Source organism: Argentina silus, assembly GCF_951799395.1.
Source record: "Argentina silus genome assembly, chromosome: 4".
In the NCBI taxonomy this organism is placed as follows: Eukaryota; Metazoa; Chordata; class Actinopteri; order Argentiniformes; family Argentinidae; genus Argentina; species Argentina silus.
Window position 1 is genome coordinate 4,607,427 of NC_139658.1, and position 13,815 is coordinate 4,621,241.

The 13,815-nt window shown below is 46.6% G+C and overlaps 1 protein-coding gene across 1 annotated transcript in view; it reads left to right on the plus strand.

Moving 5' to 3' along the window:
• The window catches only part of kif21b (kinesin family member 21B), a 53,241-nt gene that overhangs the window by 31,914 nt on the left and 7,512 nt on the right, over positions 1 to 13,815 (plus strand). The window contains exons 9-26 of the mRNA XM_083669257.1: positions 60 to 249; positions 394 to 457; positions 764 to 994; positions 1,679 to 1,811; positions 1,981 to 2,128; positions 2,396 to 2,584; positions 3,008 to 3,207; positions 3,512 to 3,619; positions 4,239 to 4,540; positions 4,937 to 5,099; positions 5,426 to 5,629; positions 5,726 to 5,827; positions 6,184 to 6,349; positions 6,513 to 6,573; positions 6,669 to 6,723; positions 7,278 to 7,498; positions 7,950 to 8,024; positions 8,171 to 8,287. Of these exons, the coding sequence (XP_083525383.1) occupies positions 60 to 249; positions 394 to 457; positions 764 to 994; positions 1,679 to 1,811; positions 1,981 to 2,128; positions 2,396 to 2,584; positions 3,008 to 3,207; positions 3,512 to 3,619; positions 4,239 to 4,540; positions 4,937 to 5,099; positions 5,426 to 5,629; positions 5,726 to 5,827; positions 6,184 to 6,349; positions 6,513 to 6,573; positions 6,669 to 6,723; positions 7,278 to 7,498; positions 7,950 to 8,024; positions 8,171 to 8,287 (2,729 nt within the window). The remainder of the gene's footprint in view (positions 1 to 59; positions 250 to 393; positions 458 to 763; positions 995 to 1,678; positions 1,812 to 1,980; positions 2,129 to 2,395; positions 2,585 to 3,007; positions 3,208 to 3,511; positions 3,620 to 4,238; positions 4,541 to 4,936; positions 5,100 to 5,425; positions 5,630 to 5,725; positions 5,828 to 6,183; positions 6,350 to 6,512; positions 6,574 to 6,668; positions 6,724 to 7,277; positions 7,499 to 7,949; positions 8,025 to 8,170; positions 8,288 to 13,815) is intronic.

Genomic DNA, 13,815 nt, shown 5'->3' on the forward strand with positions numbered 1-13,815 from the left:
CTTATTGGTTGAGATACCTTCCTCCCGTGTGCTGATTGGCTGACTCTCTCGTTCTCCAGGGGAAGCGTGTGGCGGGGGAGGATGGCTCGGAGGGCTTCAGTGATCTGTTCACTGAGAATTCCATGTTGCAGAGAGAGAGCGACACGCTCCGCATGCGTGTCAAAGCCATGCAGGAGACCATCGACCACCTCAACGCGCGTGTCACGCAGCTGCTCGCCAACGAGGTCAGCTCGCTGCTCGCCAATTCAGGTAAGAACACGGACCGGGCTTACTATACTTTCTTCATATGTTGTTTATTGAAAGACTCAAAATGAGTGATCTGACCTAGTCAATTGGACATTTTTTGCGTAGGTCAGATTGTATCTTGTGACACTGTGTCCTTTTGACCTGCAGGGGAGGGCAAGGAGGAGATCAGCACTTTGATCAAGAACTACATCAGAGAGGTCGAGGAGCTCAGGTAAGGCTTCAACTCTGCTCGGCTGTTTAATAAGCTTCAGAGTGGATCATACTGCCCTCTGACTGGACTCTCAACATCATTCTGGAAGTGAATGGGAACAGCTTGCATGACTTTCTGTTCATGGAGTTTCTGTTTTGTTCTTGTCAGAGTTACTTTTGTATTAAGGGCCTGTAGAGAGTGAAGTTTGATTCCAATTCCATATTTTATTTCTCTCCTTATCATTCTCTTTCTCTGGCTCTATCTCTGCCTTTTCCCCTCTTCTCAACTCTTTCTCTCTTTTCCCTACTCCTTCTCCCTTTTTCCCAGGTCAAAGTTGTTAGAGAGCGAGGCGATGAATGAGTCTCTGCGTCGTAGCGTGTCCCGGCTCTCCTCTCGCTCCCCGTTCCCCTCCTCGGCCGCCCATAGCTCCGCCCTCGGCCACCCTCCAGGCTCCTCCCCTGCAAAGTCCATGGAGGCGGAGATGACGGACGTGATTCGGCGAGCCAAGCAGGACATCGAGAGGCTGAAGAAGAAGGAGAGGAGGCAGAGGAGGATGAGGTGAGAGGTTGGAAGACTAGTTGTAAGCCAGCCTCGTTGAAGGACTACGCCTAAACTCTGGGAGGTCTCAAGCAGATTCCGTATCACAGGAACATGTTTCACAGAACCGCCTCTGTGAGACATGAAATCGAGAGGAGAGAAGGAGATAACACTGTCGTGTCAGATGTCATTCACAGCCGTCACAACTGGCAACTTACTTCCTTATTTTATGACATAAATCATTGTTTTGAGAAGTGAGCTAGAGGATCAACTAGGGCCTAGGGAAGCAAGCGACTGAATAGGTTTGGAAAGGGGCCAGGGATGTGTAGCGATTCTGGCACAGTCACGAGCAGCCATTATTCATTCTGACGGCTGGTGGGTAATGAGAGGAAGAGGAGCAAGGCCTCACTCACAGGTTAATAGAGGCTCATGCAATTTCAATGGAAGAGAGGGAAGGAGAGGGGGAGAGAGAAATCGAATGAGAGAGAGAGAGATCGAGAGGTCTTTACTAATTACCAGAAGGTTCTAGCTCTCCAAGTAGACTTGGCAACACTCCCAAAACAAAATGACGGATTGTTGAAACAGTAGCAATCAAAACAACCTGGGGTTTTCATGACTGTAAATGTTAGCAGTAGATCTGTGTGTGCTACAGTTGGGACGGTTGAGCTTATTAATATGTTTATTGTGCACCTTTTCTCATTGCAGTCCAGAGAAAGATAAAGGGATGAAGAAAAGAGTGAAGTTGCACTCTCATGAGAATGGAGAGAATGGAGAAAATGGACAGAATGGGGAAAACGGAGAGAATGGAGAGATAGACTCGGATGAAAATTACACAGATGTAAGAGGCGCAGACGTCAAGTCATGACTTGGAGGCATATTACAGATAAGAAGTTATGTGGGAATCTAAAGTTGTGTGTGTGTGTGTGTGTGTGTGTGTGTGTGTGTGTGTGTGTGTGTGTGTGTGTGTGTGTGTGTGTGTGTGTATATGTGTGTGTGTGTGTGTGTAGGATGTGATGTCCCCTCTGCAGGAGGAGGAGCGGGAGGAGAGTGGCTGTGATGAGGATGAGGAGGAGTATGAAGAGGAGGGGAGGGATGAGGAAGAGTTTGACAGTGACGAGAGCCAGGTGGACTCAGACTCTGATTCAGATGAGAAAGGTGAGTAGATGACAATTCAGTATTTGATATCACACAAGCCATTAGATAGAAACTGTACTAAAAGTTCCCAGTTTAGTAATCAATCTAAACTTACATCGAATTTCACCTCGTTTCCAAGCTCATTCTTTACTGTGTATTCGGGTTCTACCACTCAAATGTGTGAAACAAAGAGAAACTCCATTTGACGTGAATTCAGTTTCTCACCATGCTTCAATGTTTGACCTTTCACCCCTCTTTCACCTTTCTGTGACCTCTTCCCCCCTCCAGCCAATTTCCAGGCAGACCTGGCCGACCTGACGTGTGAGATAGAGATCAAGCAGAAGCTCATAGATGAGCTGGAGAACAGCCAGAAGAGACTACACATGTTAAAACTACAGTACGAGGAGAAACTCATCTTACTGCAGAACAAGATCAGAGACACCCAGCAGGAGAGAGACCGGGTGCTGCACAACCTCAGTGAGTGGAACTCTGGGTACTGTAGGCACACAGGATCACATCAGTTAGTTGGACTATGGATTACATACTGTAGGCACAGAGATACAACATGTGGTCCTCTGTGGCTCAGTTGGTAGAGCATGGCACTAACAACGCTTAGGTGGTGGGTTCGATTCCTGCTAGGACCATATATACTGAAAAATGTATGCACTCACTGCAATGTAAAGTCGCTTTGGATGAAAGCGTCAGCTGAATAGCATATATTTGTTTTGAATGGAAGGTTATGGACACTATTGGTTTCTGGGTAATGTAGACATTTTCTGGGTAATGTAGGCCCCTATTTTGCAGATACATTCACTTGACCAAATGCGCCACAACTCAGTCGGTTGTGGTTGTGGGTAATGTAGGCACACCGGCTTGATATTCCTTTCCCTCTACCATTAGTGTCTATGGAGAACTACACAGAGGAGAAGGCCAGCAGGATCAAGTCTGAGTATGAGAAACGTCTAAAGGAGATGAACAGAGACCTGCAGAAGCTTCAGGCGGCCCAGAAGGAACACGCACGTCTGCTCAAGAACCAGACCCGGTATGAACGAGAGCTCAAGAAACTCCAGGCTGAGGTCAACGAGATGAAGAAAGCCAAGGTGAGGAGGAGGAGGAGGAGGAGGGAGAAGAATAAGTCTGGGCATTAGAGGAGGGGTTATGACAATGATAATGATTTATATATGTTGTACTGTACGCTGACTTTACATCAGCGGTCACTAGCTCTGTTCCTGGAGAGCCAAAGGTCGTGCGCAGGTGTTTGTTTCAGCCCAGCACTAACCCTTCTGATTGAGAGAGGGCTCTAACCACACCTGGACACCGTGTTGCTTCCTTAGGACCAGATTTGGTGACCATTATTTGACACGATATGGGAAACTGAGATACTGTTCACTTGATGTCCACCAGGTGGCGCTGATGAAGCAGATGAAGGAGGAGCAGCAGAGAAGGAGGATGGTGGAGGCTAAGAGGAACAGAGAGATCGCTCAGCTTAAGAAGGAGCAGCGCCGACAAGAGGTTAGTGTGTGAGTGTGTGTGTGCGCGGGTGCACACGCACGCTTGCATGTGTGTGTGTCTGAACTGAACTGAAGGGGTCACATGTAAAGCAGTCACAGGATGCACTCATGATGTCCATGTAACACTAGGAATGCAAAACTCTGATTGTCGAGGGCCGTAGCGTCATGCTTTCTCTCTTTCCGGTTTATAATCAGGTTATATTGACATTTAGAATATAAAAACTGGTATATCTCGGTTACCCACCGTCAGTTTACACGACATAAATAATATATGGTTGATGTAGTGTTTATATATTGCCTGCGTCTCCCCTTTCTCCCTCTTAGTATCAGATGAGATTATGTATTCTATATTTATATTGACTGCTGTATCTCTCTGTCATATGCTTTACATATGAATTATACATTACTGTTTGTCTCTCTCTGTCTCGATGTCAGATCCAGCTAATCTATTGCTCTACATCCTCTATGTATTGACCTGTGTTACTCACTCTCTCTCTCTCTCTCTCTCTCTCTCTCTCTCTCTCTCTTTCTCTCTCTCTCTCTTTCTCTCTCTCTCTTTCTCTCTCTCTTTCTCTCTCTCTCTCTCTCTCTCTCTCTCTCTCTCTCTCTCTCTCCCTCAGTATCAGATCCGTTCGCTGGAGTCTCAGAAGCGTCAGCAGGAGCTGGTGTTGAGGAGGAAGACCCAGGAGGTGACGGCCCTGCGGCGTATGGCCAAGCCCATGTCAGACCGCGTGGCTGGGCGCATGGCCCGCCGCCTGCAGCCTCTCGACTCTGGAGCTGAACTGTCAGCCAGCACCACCTCCTCTGAGCCTGAGTCCAACCGCACCAATGTGTCCAGTATAGTAAAACAGTGGAACACCGGAAAGTTTAATGGCTACCTGGGGGAGAACGAGGGGACGACGAATGGAACACGTATTGCGAGGTAATAGCGGTAGTTAATCAGGTCAGCAGTCACTTATTTTTTCCACAAAGTGCTTAACAGCTTCTCGGGCCTTAAACCAGGGTCCATGTGTGTTGACATTTCGGTGAAGCTTTTATTAGGTTCCATTCAATTTTGGAAGTAAAGGGCACTTTACAAAGTCATTATTCAGTTACATTATTGAGTTAGATAGAGGATGAGTGGCTCCCGTAGAATACTGAGTAGATTGTTGTTGTTTAGAGAAAGAATTGAATGCAATGCCAAAGCTGCCTTCTTGTCTCTACTGTCGATAATGATAACTGATAGCTTTTGCTATGGTGCTTTTATTGTCTTGAGTTGTGTAGTAGCTTACACGACTGACTCTCTACTCCCCCCCCCCCCCCCCCCCTGCCCCCCCAGCAGCAGAAAGAAGACCCAGAGGAAGGGTGTGGTGGGCATTGGCAGCAGCTTCTCCAAGGCGGCGCGTCAGAAGTGGCAGGCCTTGGAGAGGAGGATCCTGGACATCGTCATGCAGAGGATGACCATCTCCAACGTGGAGTCCGACATGGACCGGCTCATCAAGGTAGGCTACGCATCACTTCCTCTGCCCTGTGACCGGACTTCCTGTCTGAGCCAAGCAGTTTATCTGAGTCTTCAATTTAACAGTCACTAACTCCACCTAGCTTCCTGGTGCCTACGGTACCCATGCTTCTCAGATCTATATGACGTGCCAAGGGCAAGGATCCAGTGTTTGATTTGGAATTGGGCCATAGGTCCAACTTTTTTGATGAAATGCAGACCTAACTTGGCTTGTCTTTCTCCTCTTCTCTATCCTCTTCCGTGTGTGTGTGTGTGTGTGTGTGTGTGTGTGTGTGTGTGTGTGTGTGTGTGTGTGTGTGTGTGAGACAGAAGCGAGAGGAGCTCTCTGTACAGCAGGAAGCGCTGCTCCGTAAGAGGGAGATGCTTATGGCTGAGGGGGAGGGGCTAGCGGAGGATGACCGCCTTGTACAGGAAATGAATGAGGAGATCGAGGTGCTGAACGCCAACATCGACTACATCAACGACAGCCTATCAGACTGTCAAGCTACCATTGTACAGATAGAGGAGACCAAGGTAGGAATACACACACACACACACACACACACACACACACACACACTGACTGTGGATCTCCAGTGAGGCCATATAAAGCCTGAGTGTTTCCTGCAGGATGAGCTGGACTCAGTGGACACCTCAGTGGTCATCAGCTCCTGCTCACTGGCCGAGGCCCGACACCTCCTGGACCACTTCCTCAAAGCCTCCATTGACAAGGTGAGATATACCTCATAAACCTGCTGTTTCACATTTCCCATAGTGTCAGTTCCTGCAGTTGTTGGATGGCTGTAGTAACTGTGAGAAGAAGCTGCCAGTGAGTTTAATATTTGAAGGCTTGCATCCCAATTTTCCGCCCTTTCCCACGGAGTATGCACTTGTGTTCTCCACCAGAATGGATTTCAAAGCATAGGATTGGTGTAAGCAACAATTCTATGTTTTTTTTTTAATCCATGCAGGGGAATACACAAGTGCAGACATCAGGGAACAGGTGGGAGATTTGGGATGCAGATAATGGCTGGAAGCCGTAGGTACTGTAGCTGTGGTTAAATGTCTCCCTCTGCTGGTCTTCCCAGGGGTTACAGGTGGCTCAGAAGGAGGCTCAGGTCCGTCTGCTGGAGGGCCAGCTGAGACAGACGGATGTGATCGGCTCCGCCCACAATCACATAATCCTGGACGCGCTGAGAGAGAAGGCGGAGTGTAACCCTGAGCTGCAGGCACTCATACACAATGTACAGCAGGGTGAGACAGACAGACGCACGCACACACACACACACACACACACACACACACGCACGCACACACACACACACACACACACAGACACACACACACACACACACACACACACTCACACAGACACACATGTGTATGTGTTAGGGTGACTGTGTGTTTGTCTCCACAGAGAATGGTTACGTCAGCACAGATGAGGAGCCATCAGAGTTTAGCCAGGCGTCTGAGGGCAGGTGAGACTAAATGAAACGGCACAACCCTTCACTTTCTAGACAAGTACTTTCTGTATGTTTATTTATTTACTTGGTTTACCTCTCTTTTCCTCTAGTTTTTCTCAAATGAAGCCCTCAGCCAGTCAGGATGACTTCAAGCTAAGGGTTCAGGTACAGTCACCTTGACCTCTCGTTGAATGCTTTCTTTCAGGTCTGACATGATTGGCTAGGTGAAAACACTGTACACTGGGTTACACTGTATTGCCTGCATCAATGCAGGCAAGATCAGTGAGATCTTCAAGAGGAGAAGGAGGCTCTCTCATCTCCCATTGTCTGCTTGAAATGATGATGTTTTCATATTGACATGAGTCTCTGCTCAGTTGTGATTCCGGCCACCTGATTGTCTTTTAATGTATGCCATGGTTGTTATGAGGAACCCTACTAGATACAGTTACCCTTATTTTGTCTGTTCACTTTAGTTTGTGGAGTAAACAAAGCATAACGTTTGTTGTCAGTGAAATCAGATAGCTGTAGTTCCCCTCAGCTACCAGTAGATGGTAGTCATGTATATGGCCTGTTTCAGCAACAACAAGCTCCTTACCAACACCTCCCATCAATATAGCCTTATAAGCAGCCTCACTCTCTTCTCCTCTGTCTCCCCATTCCCCCCCCCCCCCCCCCCCCCTTCCTAACTCTCGATCCCCCCACCCTCCCTACCCTTCCAGGCAGAGCCACGTCTCTCTGCCCAGATGAAGGCGGTGTCGGCGGAGTACCTGGGCCCCGTGTTGGACCCCTCCACCAAGAACATCACCAAGTCCCTGGCCTCCCTCACCGACATCCAGGAGAACGGGAGCCTGCTGGGGGGCCTGGGCCTCTCCCTCCGAGACCCCCACTACAGGGATAGGGTCTCCCGCACCGTCAGCCTGCCCATCAGGGGACACACCTTGTGAGTGGCATCACTGCTTTTCGGGTAGAAATTGTCTGTAACCCTTTATTTGATAGCCTTGTTTCAGGTGGTATTAATACCCAGTACTTTGGGGTAACTACTGCATATGAAAACAAGTACTTTTTAAACATGTACCTTCTGGTACTTACTTTTTCTGGTGAATCTAAAAAAAACAGCAAGTGTAATTCATATCAGGTAATGATGGTTCATTTTTAGAGAGGCATGGCTGTAAAATAAAGGGTTATTGAAGACCATGATTAGTTCATTAGTTGAATTAGGTGTGTTTGTGCTGGAGTGAGGATGCATACCCTGTAGATGCTCACCAAGGCCATGATTGGCCAGCCCAGATGTATGCGGACGCTCACGATTTATGATGATGCTTATTTTCACTGCCCCCATGCTGGAGAAACTCTGCTGAATGTGTTTGTGCGTGTGTGTATGTGCACATCAGTCCTAGGCAGTCTCGGGGTTCTGACCCCTCCCCAATGACACGGAGGAAGTCTTATGATCGTGGTCAGTCTTACAGGTAAATCTGTCCAATCAAATAGGCTGACTAATGATGTGTGAAATATATAGAGAAATATGTGAAATAGATCAAATGTGGGTGGAAAATGAGGTGCCGTGAACTTAAAACAAAGAGCCTTCCTCACCCTCCTCCCCTCCCCCTTCCAGGCCTCCTGACGTGGTGGGCTACACTCCCCCCTCCTCCCCCCCACTCAGAACCCGGAACGACCGCAACGTCTTCTCCAGGCTCACCAGCAACCAGAGCCAGGGCTCTGCACTGGACAAGTGAGTGTACACACACACACACACACACACACGCACACACACACACACACACACACACACACACACACACACACACACACACACACACACACACACACACACACACACACACACACTTGCACTGACCTCAACCAGACATGGAACGTAGTTCAACACTTTCAAAAGCTCCTTTGTTTCCTCCCCCGTACATCTTCTCATTCAATCAAATCCCATCTTTCTTTCTGTCCATCCTTTTCTTTTATCCATCTTTTTCTTTTCTCCAGCCTGAGTTATTCTATGAGCCGTTTGGACAGGTGACGGTCAGACCTATTGAGAGTAATACTCTAGAGGTATGGATCTACCTCCCTTAGAACTGACAGTCTAGCACGTTTCATTCTCTGTTAGAGCTCACAGACCCAGACAAATAGACTTGAAAAGGGGAATAACATTTAACTTCTGTCTTCCTCTCAATCAATTGTAGCCTTGTAAAATAGCAACAGTAAATTGCCAAGCCTCCGCTTGAAGTTGTTTGTGTAGATTTTAAATCTGTGTTAAACCTGAGGGGTTCTTGGGTTTATTGATCTCCTTAATTGTTCCAGGAAGCTGTGTGTAATAAGTCTGTACTACGGGATAGTCTCAGGCATGTACCTATGGGTGTGTGTGTGTGGGTGTGTGTGTGTGTGTAGGGGAGCCTGTGGATCCTCATTAGCTAAACCAGGGGTAGGTAAATTATCTGAGGAGAACTCATTAGCTTGGCGGCGGTTGCCATTTTGTTTTTATTGAGTTAACAGTGCAGGGGATAGTTGTTGAGGGATAAATGGATAGTTGAAAGCCTGCTGGGAGGTTGATGTAATTTAGGCTCATAGAGATTGACAGTATGATGATGATACTAGCGGACATTTTGAATGGTTTTCTGACATTGTTTTATTCAAGGAAGTTGTCTTGATGAGATTTCCTGACAGGTCATTTTTGTTGATTTTATCATTTGTAATGTTTTAATTGGTTTCTACATTTACAGGAAAGTCCATATTTTATTATATTTATTATCAGTCTATTATTATTATTATGATTCTGTAAGGCATCTCAAATGGTTAAAGATTTACACGAGATTCCCTTTTTTCATAAATTCAAGACATTATTTGTTCCATCAACCTTTATCTAACCAGGCACTTTTCATCACTTTTACAATGGAGCCCTAGTCAGAAGACAGTATCTCAAGCATCCTTACAAATAGAATACAATGGCACTACAATAATCACAATGCAACAGTGAGTCATTGCAGATTAAATCAATAATTGGGTGTAATGAGAATTAATGAATAGCTGAAGAGATGAATAGTTAGCTAATTAGTTCAACTGAATTCTCTTCACTTTTATAAAATCTAGGATGCTATTATCTACCCTATAATAATAATTGAGACCAGCAGTGAAAAAGAATATGCAAGGGAATTATTCATTTGGCACCACTTGAATCCACTTTTTCCCACCAACGTTTTTGGCAAGGTTCATTCTGGTCTCACAGATGCACTGCTGTTTCCTTGGGGAGTGGGCAGGTCTTATTTGATTGAGGTCAGGGAGAACATATGGCATGTTTGATTGAGGTCAAGAATGCAAAAATGAACATTTAAATGCAATATCCTTCCAAACCATCTTCTTTGGAAAGTAACCTGTTTTAAAGAGATAGTACTGGGAATGTCTCAAACTTAGAGGTTATCAGGTGTATGTATACATGTCAAGAATGTTCTCGAACAGAGAGGAAAAACAAGATAATTTGATGAATTTATCCTTCTCACTTGAATATAGATTAGAACCATTCTGCTTAATGCAAAATTCTTCACACTGAGAAGTAGACCGCTGGTGGGCTGAAACCATTTCCCCCAGTGCCCCCAAAAATCTGGGCCTAGTTTCTCGAAAGCTTCACAGCTACTGTAACATGGTACTTTACTTCTCCGCCCGCACAGCAGTGAGAGAGTGCGTTGTTTGACCTCTGTGCGTGATGAAATGTGTTAAACTATTTACACTTTTCTCTTAAACGAGTAGCATGGGTCTGGTTGATCCAGAGAAATAAAGTACCAGTTAAAAAGCTATGAAGCTTTTGAGAAACTGGACCCTGAATGGTTTGAGAACCAACTTTGCAACTACCTGTTAACTATGAGCTAACTATGAGTTCATAGACTTCCAGATGTACAATTGCACACTTACAAGACTAGGGAACAATATGTTGGCCTACAATATACTGCATGTAATATTATAATGTGAGATATGGAATAATTTATGGAGGATATGTTTTTTTAATAGCTTTTGCTCCCTCCAGACATTTTTCATTTCAAAGTAGCATAAGAAAAACTAAAAATCATGGCAACAATACTGTAAACTGAGCAATAAGATTTATAGTGTAATATTAGGTTTTATTGCGACCCTATTTGTCAAAGACTCGGGGGGTCTGCTGGAACAGATCCTTTCCACAGACACAGTTATGAGTGGGTTGTCCTGTGACATCCAGTCTCATTGATAACCCTGTCCACCAACCTACTGCTGACCCTATCCCTACCCCACCCCTCTCCTACTTCCTGACTCCTGGGAAACCCTTCCCGCAACCTTTCAGTGTCCTCCAATCCCAGTACCCCTTCCTTTCTAACTCACCCCCTCCTCTATCCTTACTGTCGGTAATCCCTCTCTCTCAACCTAACACTGACTCCCCCTAAACCTACTCTGGGCCATTTTATGGATAACCTCTCTCTCCTCTGGCAATTGGCTAGTTTGGGTGCCATTCTCTTTGTCGCTGGCTTGTCACTGGCTGAAATGGACTGGCACTCAGGCTAGGCACCCTGTCAATATCCCTTCCTCTTCTAGTCTTTCCCCTTTCCCTAACCCTTTCCTAACCCTAACCCTGCTCCTGTTATGTCTCCAGGTCGGATGACAGCGACTCCTCTATCTCGGAGGTCCTCAGGTAGAGATATCTGTCTGTCTCTGTCATTCTGTCTCTCTTCACGACTGATTGGCCAGTTCCTTGGCTGGCCCCTCCTCCCTTTCCTGTGTGGGCTGAGACAATGTGGAGCATGCCTTAACCTCATTGGTCCCCCATCCACCACCCCTTGTCCAACCCCCCTTCTACCTGTGTGGTGTTTTCTGTTTGCCGTGTCCTGATCTGAATGAACCTTTTCGCCTGGAGATCTTTGCTACAGAGTGGTGAAGACACCTCATTCCCCATGAATTCACAAGTGAATGAAAGGATAGCCGGGACATAATTAGGTATTGGTAACAGGAGGTTCAATCTCACTCAACAAGGTGAAATGTGTACTGTGTTTCTCCACTTACATTGGTTATTGTTTTTCTATACCCCTGTTTGTCTTCTAGACAAGAGAAAAAGGGAGAGAGAGAGAGAGAGAGAGAGAGAGAGAGAGACACTCACGTGGAGATCTCCCAGCTCCACTCCTCCTGGCAGGTTTATTATCTCCCTGTTTTCATATCACAGTGAAAACACAATCTCTCCCTTATTAAATTACTGTCTATTGGCCTCCCACACAGGCAATACCCTACACTACAATACCCTACACTACAATACCCTCCATTAGGCCCTGTTACAAGGTAACTTTGATGAGGTCACTCACCTACTGCCATCTTGTTACGCCTATGCAATGTTCTGAATCTAAAAGTTGCACCGACCCTTACTGAAGTTTTCTCACCTTTTTAGTTTTCTTTCCTTTTCTCTCTTGAATGCGACAGATTCCAAACTCATTGAATGGCTGAAAGAGTGGTTGTATAGCCATCATGGACAGCGATGTACTGTAGACACACCCTCTCAGAGCAGACTGGGTCACTTGTCAAAGTTCCCTGCCCTCCCTGGCGATAAGGTTCATTCGGAAGACCCCCCTCTCCCCCCATCTAAACCCCCACTCCTCCACCCAACTTTATCCATAAATCTCACACAGTAGAGGAGTTGACCTGTCACACCTAAACCTCCACCCTGCCCCCCTCCTCTGTGACCCTAACGGACGGTCTGGTTCCACTTCAATCTCTGTCTATCCCATCGGAATGGAACTGGGCCACTCACAGAAGAGTGAAGGGGTGGGGGGGTCGGATGTGACACTCACCTGGCCATCTCAGATCCCTTTGCCTCGAACTTGGCCGGGATTGGCCCAAAAGACAAGAGATCACATAAGCTAGCTCACTCTTGATTGGTGGAGATGCTGCATGTAGTGATGATGTCACTGGATGTTGTGCCGTTATTCTTGAGTTGCGGGCTGTTGATGCGTTGTGCTTTTGATGCTGTGAATGTCATCATCATCATTTTAACTGCACTGTTTTTACTGTGGAAGTTGATTCTTTTTGGTTTTGTGTTTTGATTTGCGGTGGTGAGAATAGCAGACATGCATGCAGCTTCTACATTGTTTTGAGTACAGTATGTGGCTGAGGCTGTTTTGGCAGCCACGTTCACCTGTTTGCACAGCATAGTACCTCTGATGGGGGTGGGGGGGCTGTGTTCGAATTGGGTGTGTGTGTGTTGTGTGTGTTGTGTGTGTTGTGTGTGTGTGTGTGTGTGTGTGTGTGTTTGTGTGCGTGTATGCTTGTGTGTATTTTTTAGGGAGTTTGTTGGGGTGTGACCCAACACACACACACACACACACACACACACACACACACACACACACACACACACACACACACACCAGGCTTCTCCTCTCTTGGGTAACTTATCTGTCCAAGTGTTATGCTGCCCTTATTAGGCAGCCCACCAGAGACCAATTTTCCCTTCATCACTCCGTCCCTCTATCCTTCCTTCCCAGTACTGTCTTGCTAGGCTGGTTCTCCCTGAGTAGTCTTCTCTGGACCTGCCAGTGAGAGCGAGAGAGAGAGCGAGCGAGAGAACGAGTGAGCAAGCGAGAGAGAGAGAGAGAGACTTTTTAGGGGAAAGGGGGTCGTTTTCTCTGTCAATCTGCCCAGAGATGGTCTACTTGTAGCTACTTGAAGCAGGCGTCTAATTGGGCTCACCCAGAAAGCTGAGTAGGAACGAGGGATGGTGGGATGGCAGAAATGGGGCTTAGGCAGCCCCAAGCAACACAACAACAACAACAACAACAACATCATCATCATCAACAACAGAAACAGTGATTTAGAAAAGTGGCGTGTGTGTGTGTGTGTGTGTGTGTGTGTGTGTGTGTGTGTGTGTGTGTGTGTGTGTGTGTGTGTGTACCTGTGCATGAGTTGGAGCCCTTTACTATATCCAGCAGGGGGCATGGTAGAGCTGTGTTCTTTATACCTGGCGGACGTTTGTGTGTGTGTTCGTGTTGTTTGATTGTATGTGTGCTTTTTTTATTGAGTGTGGTCTTTCAGATGTGGAGACTCACTTCTCATCTTAGTGTGAAGCGAAAGCTAGTTTGTGTGTGTGTGTGTGTATTTGTGTGCAGTGTGTGTTAGACAGATATACGTGATCGGTGTGTGTGTGTTAACCGTGTGTATCCGAGATATTTGGTTTAGCCTTGAAGGGTCTGTGTGTCAGTGTGAGTGTGTGACGGGTGTGTGTGTGTGTGTGTGTGTGTGTGTGTGTGT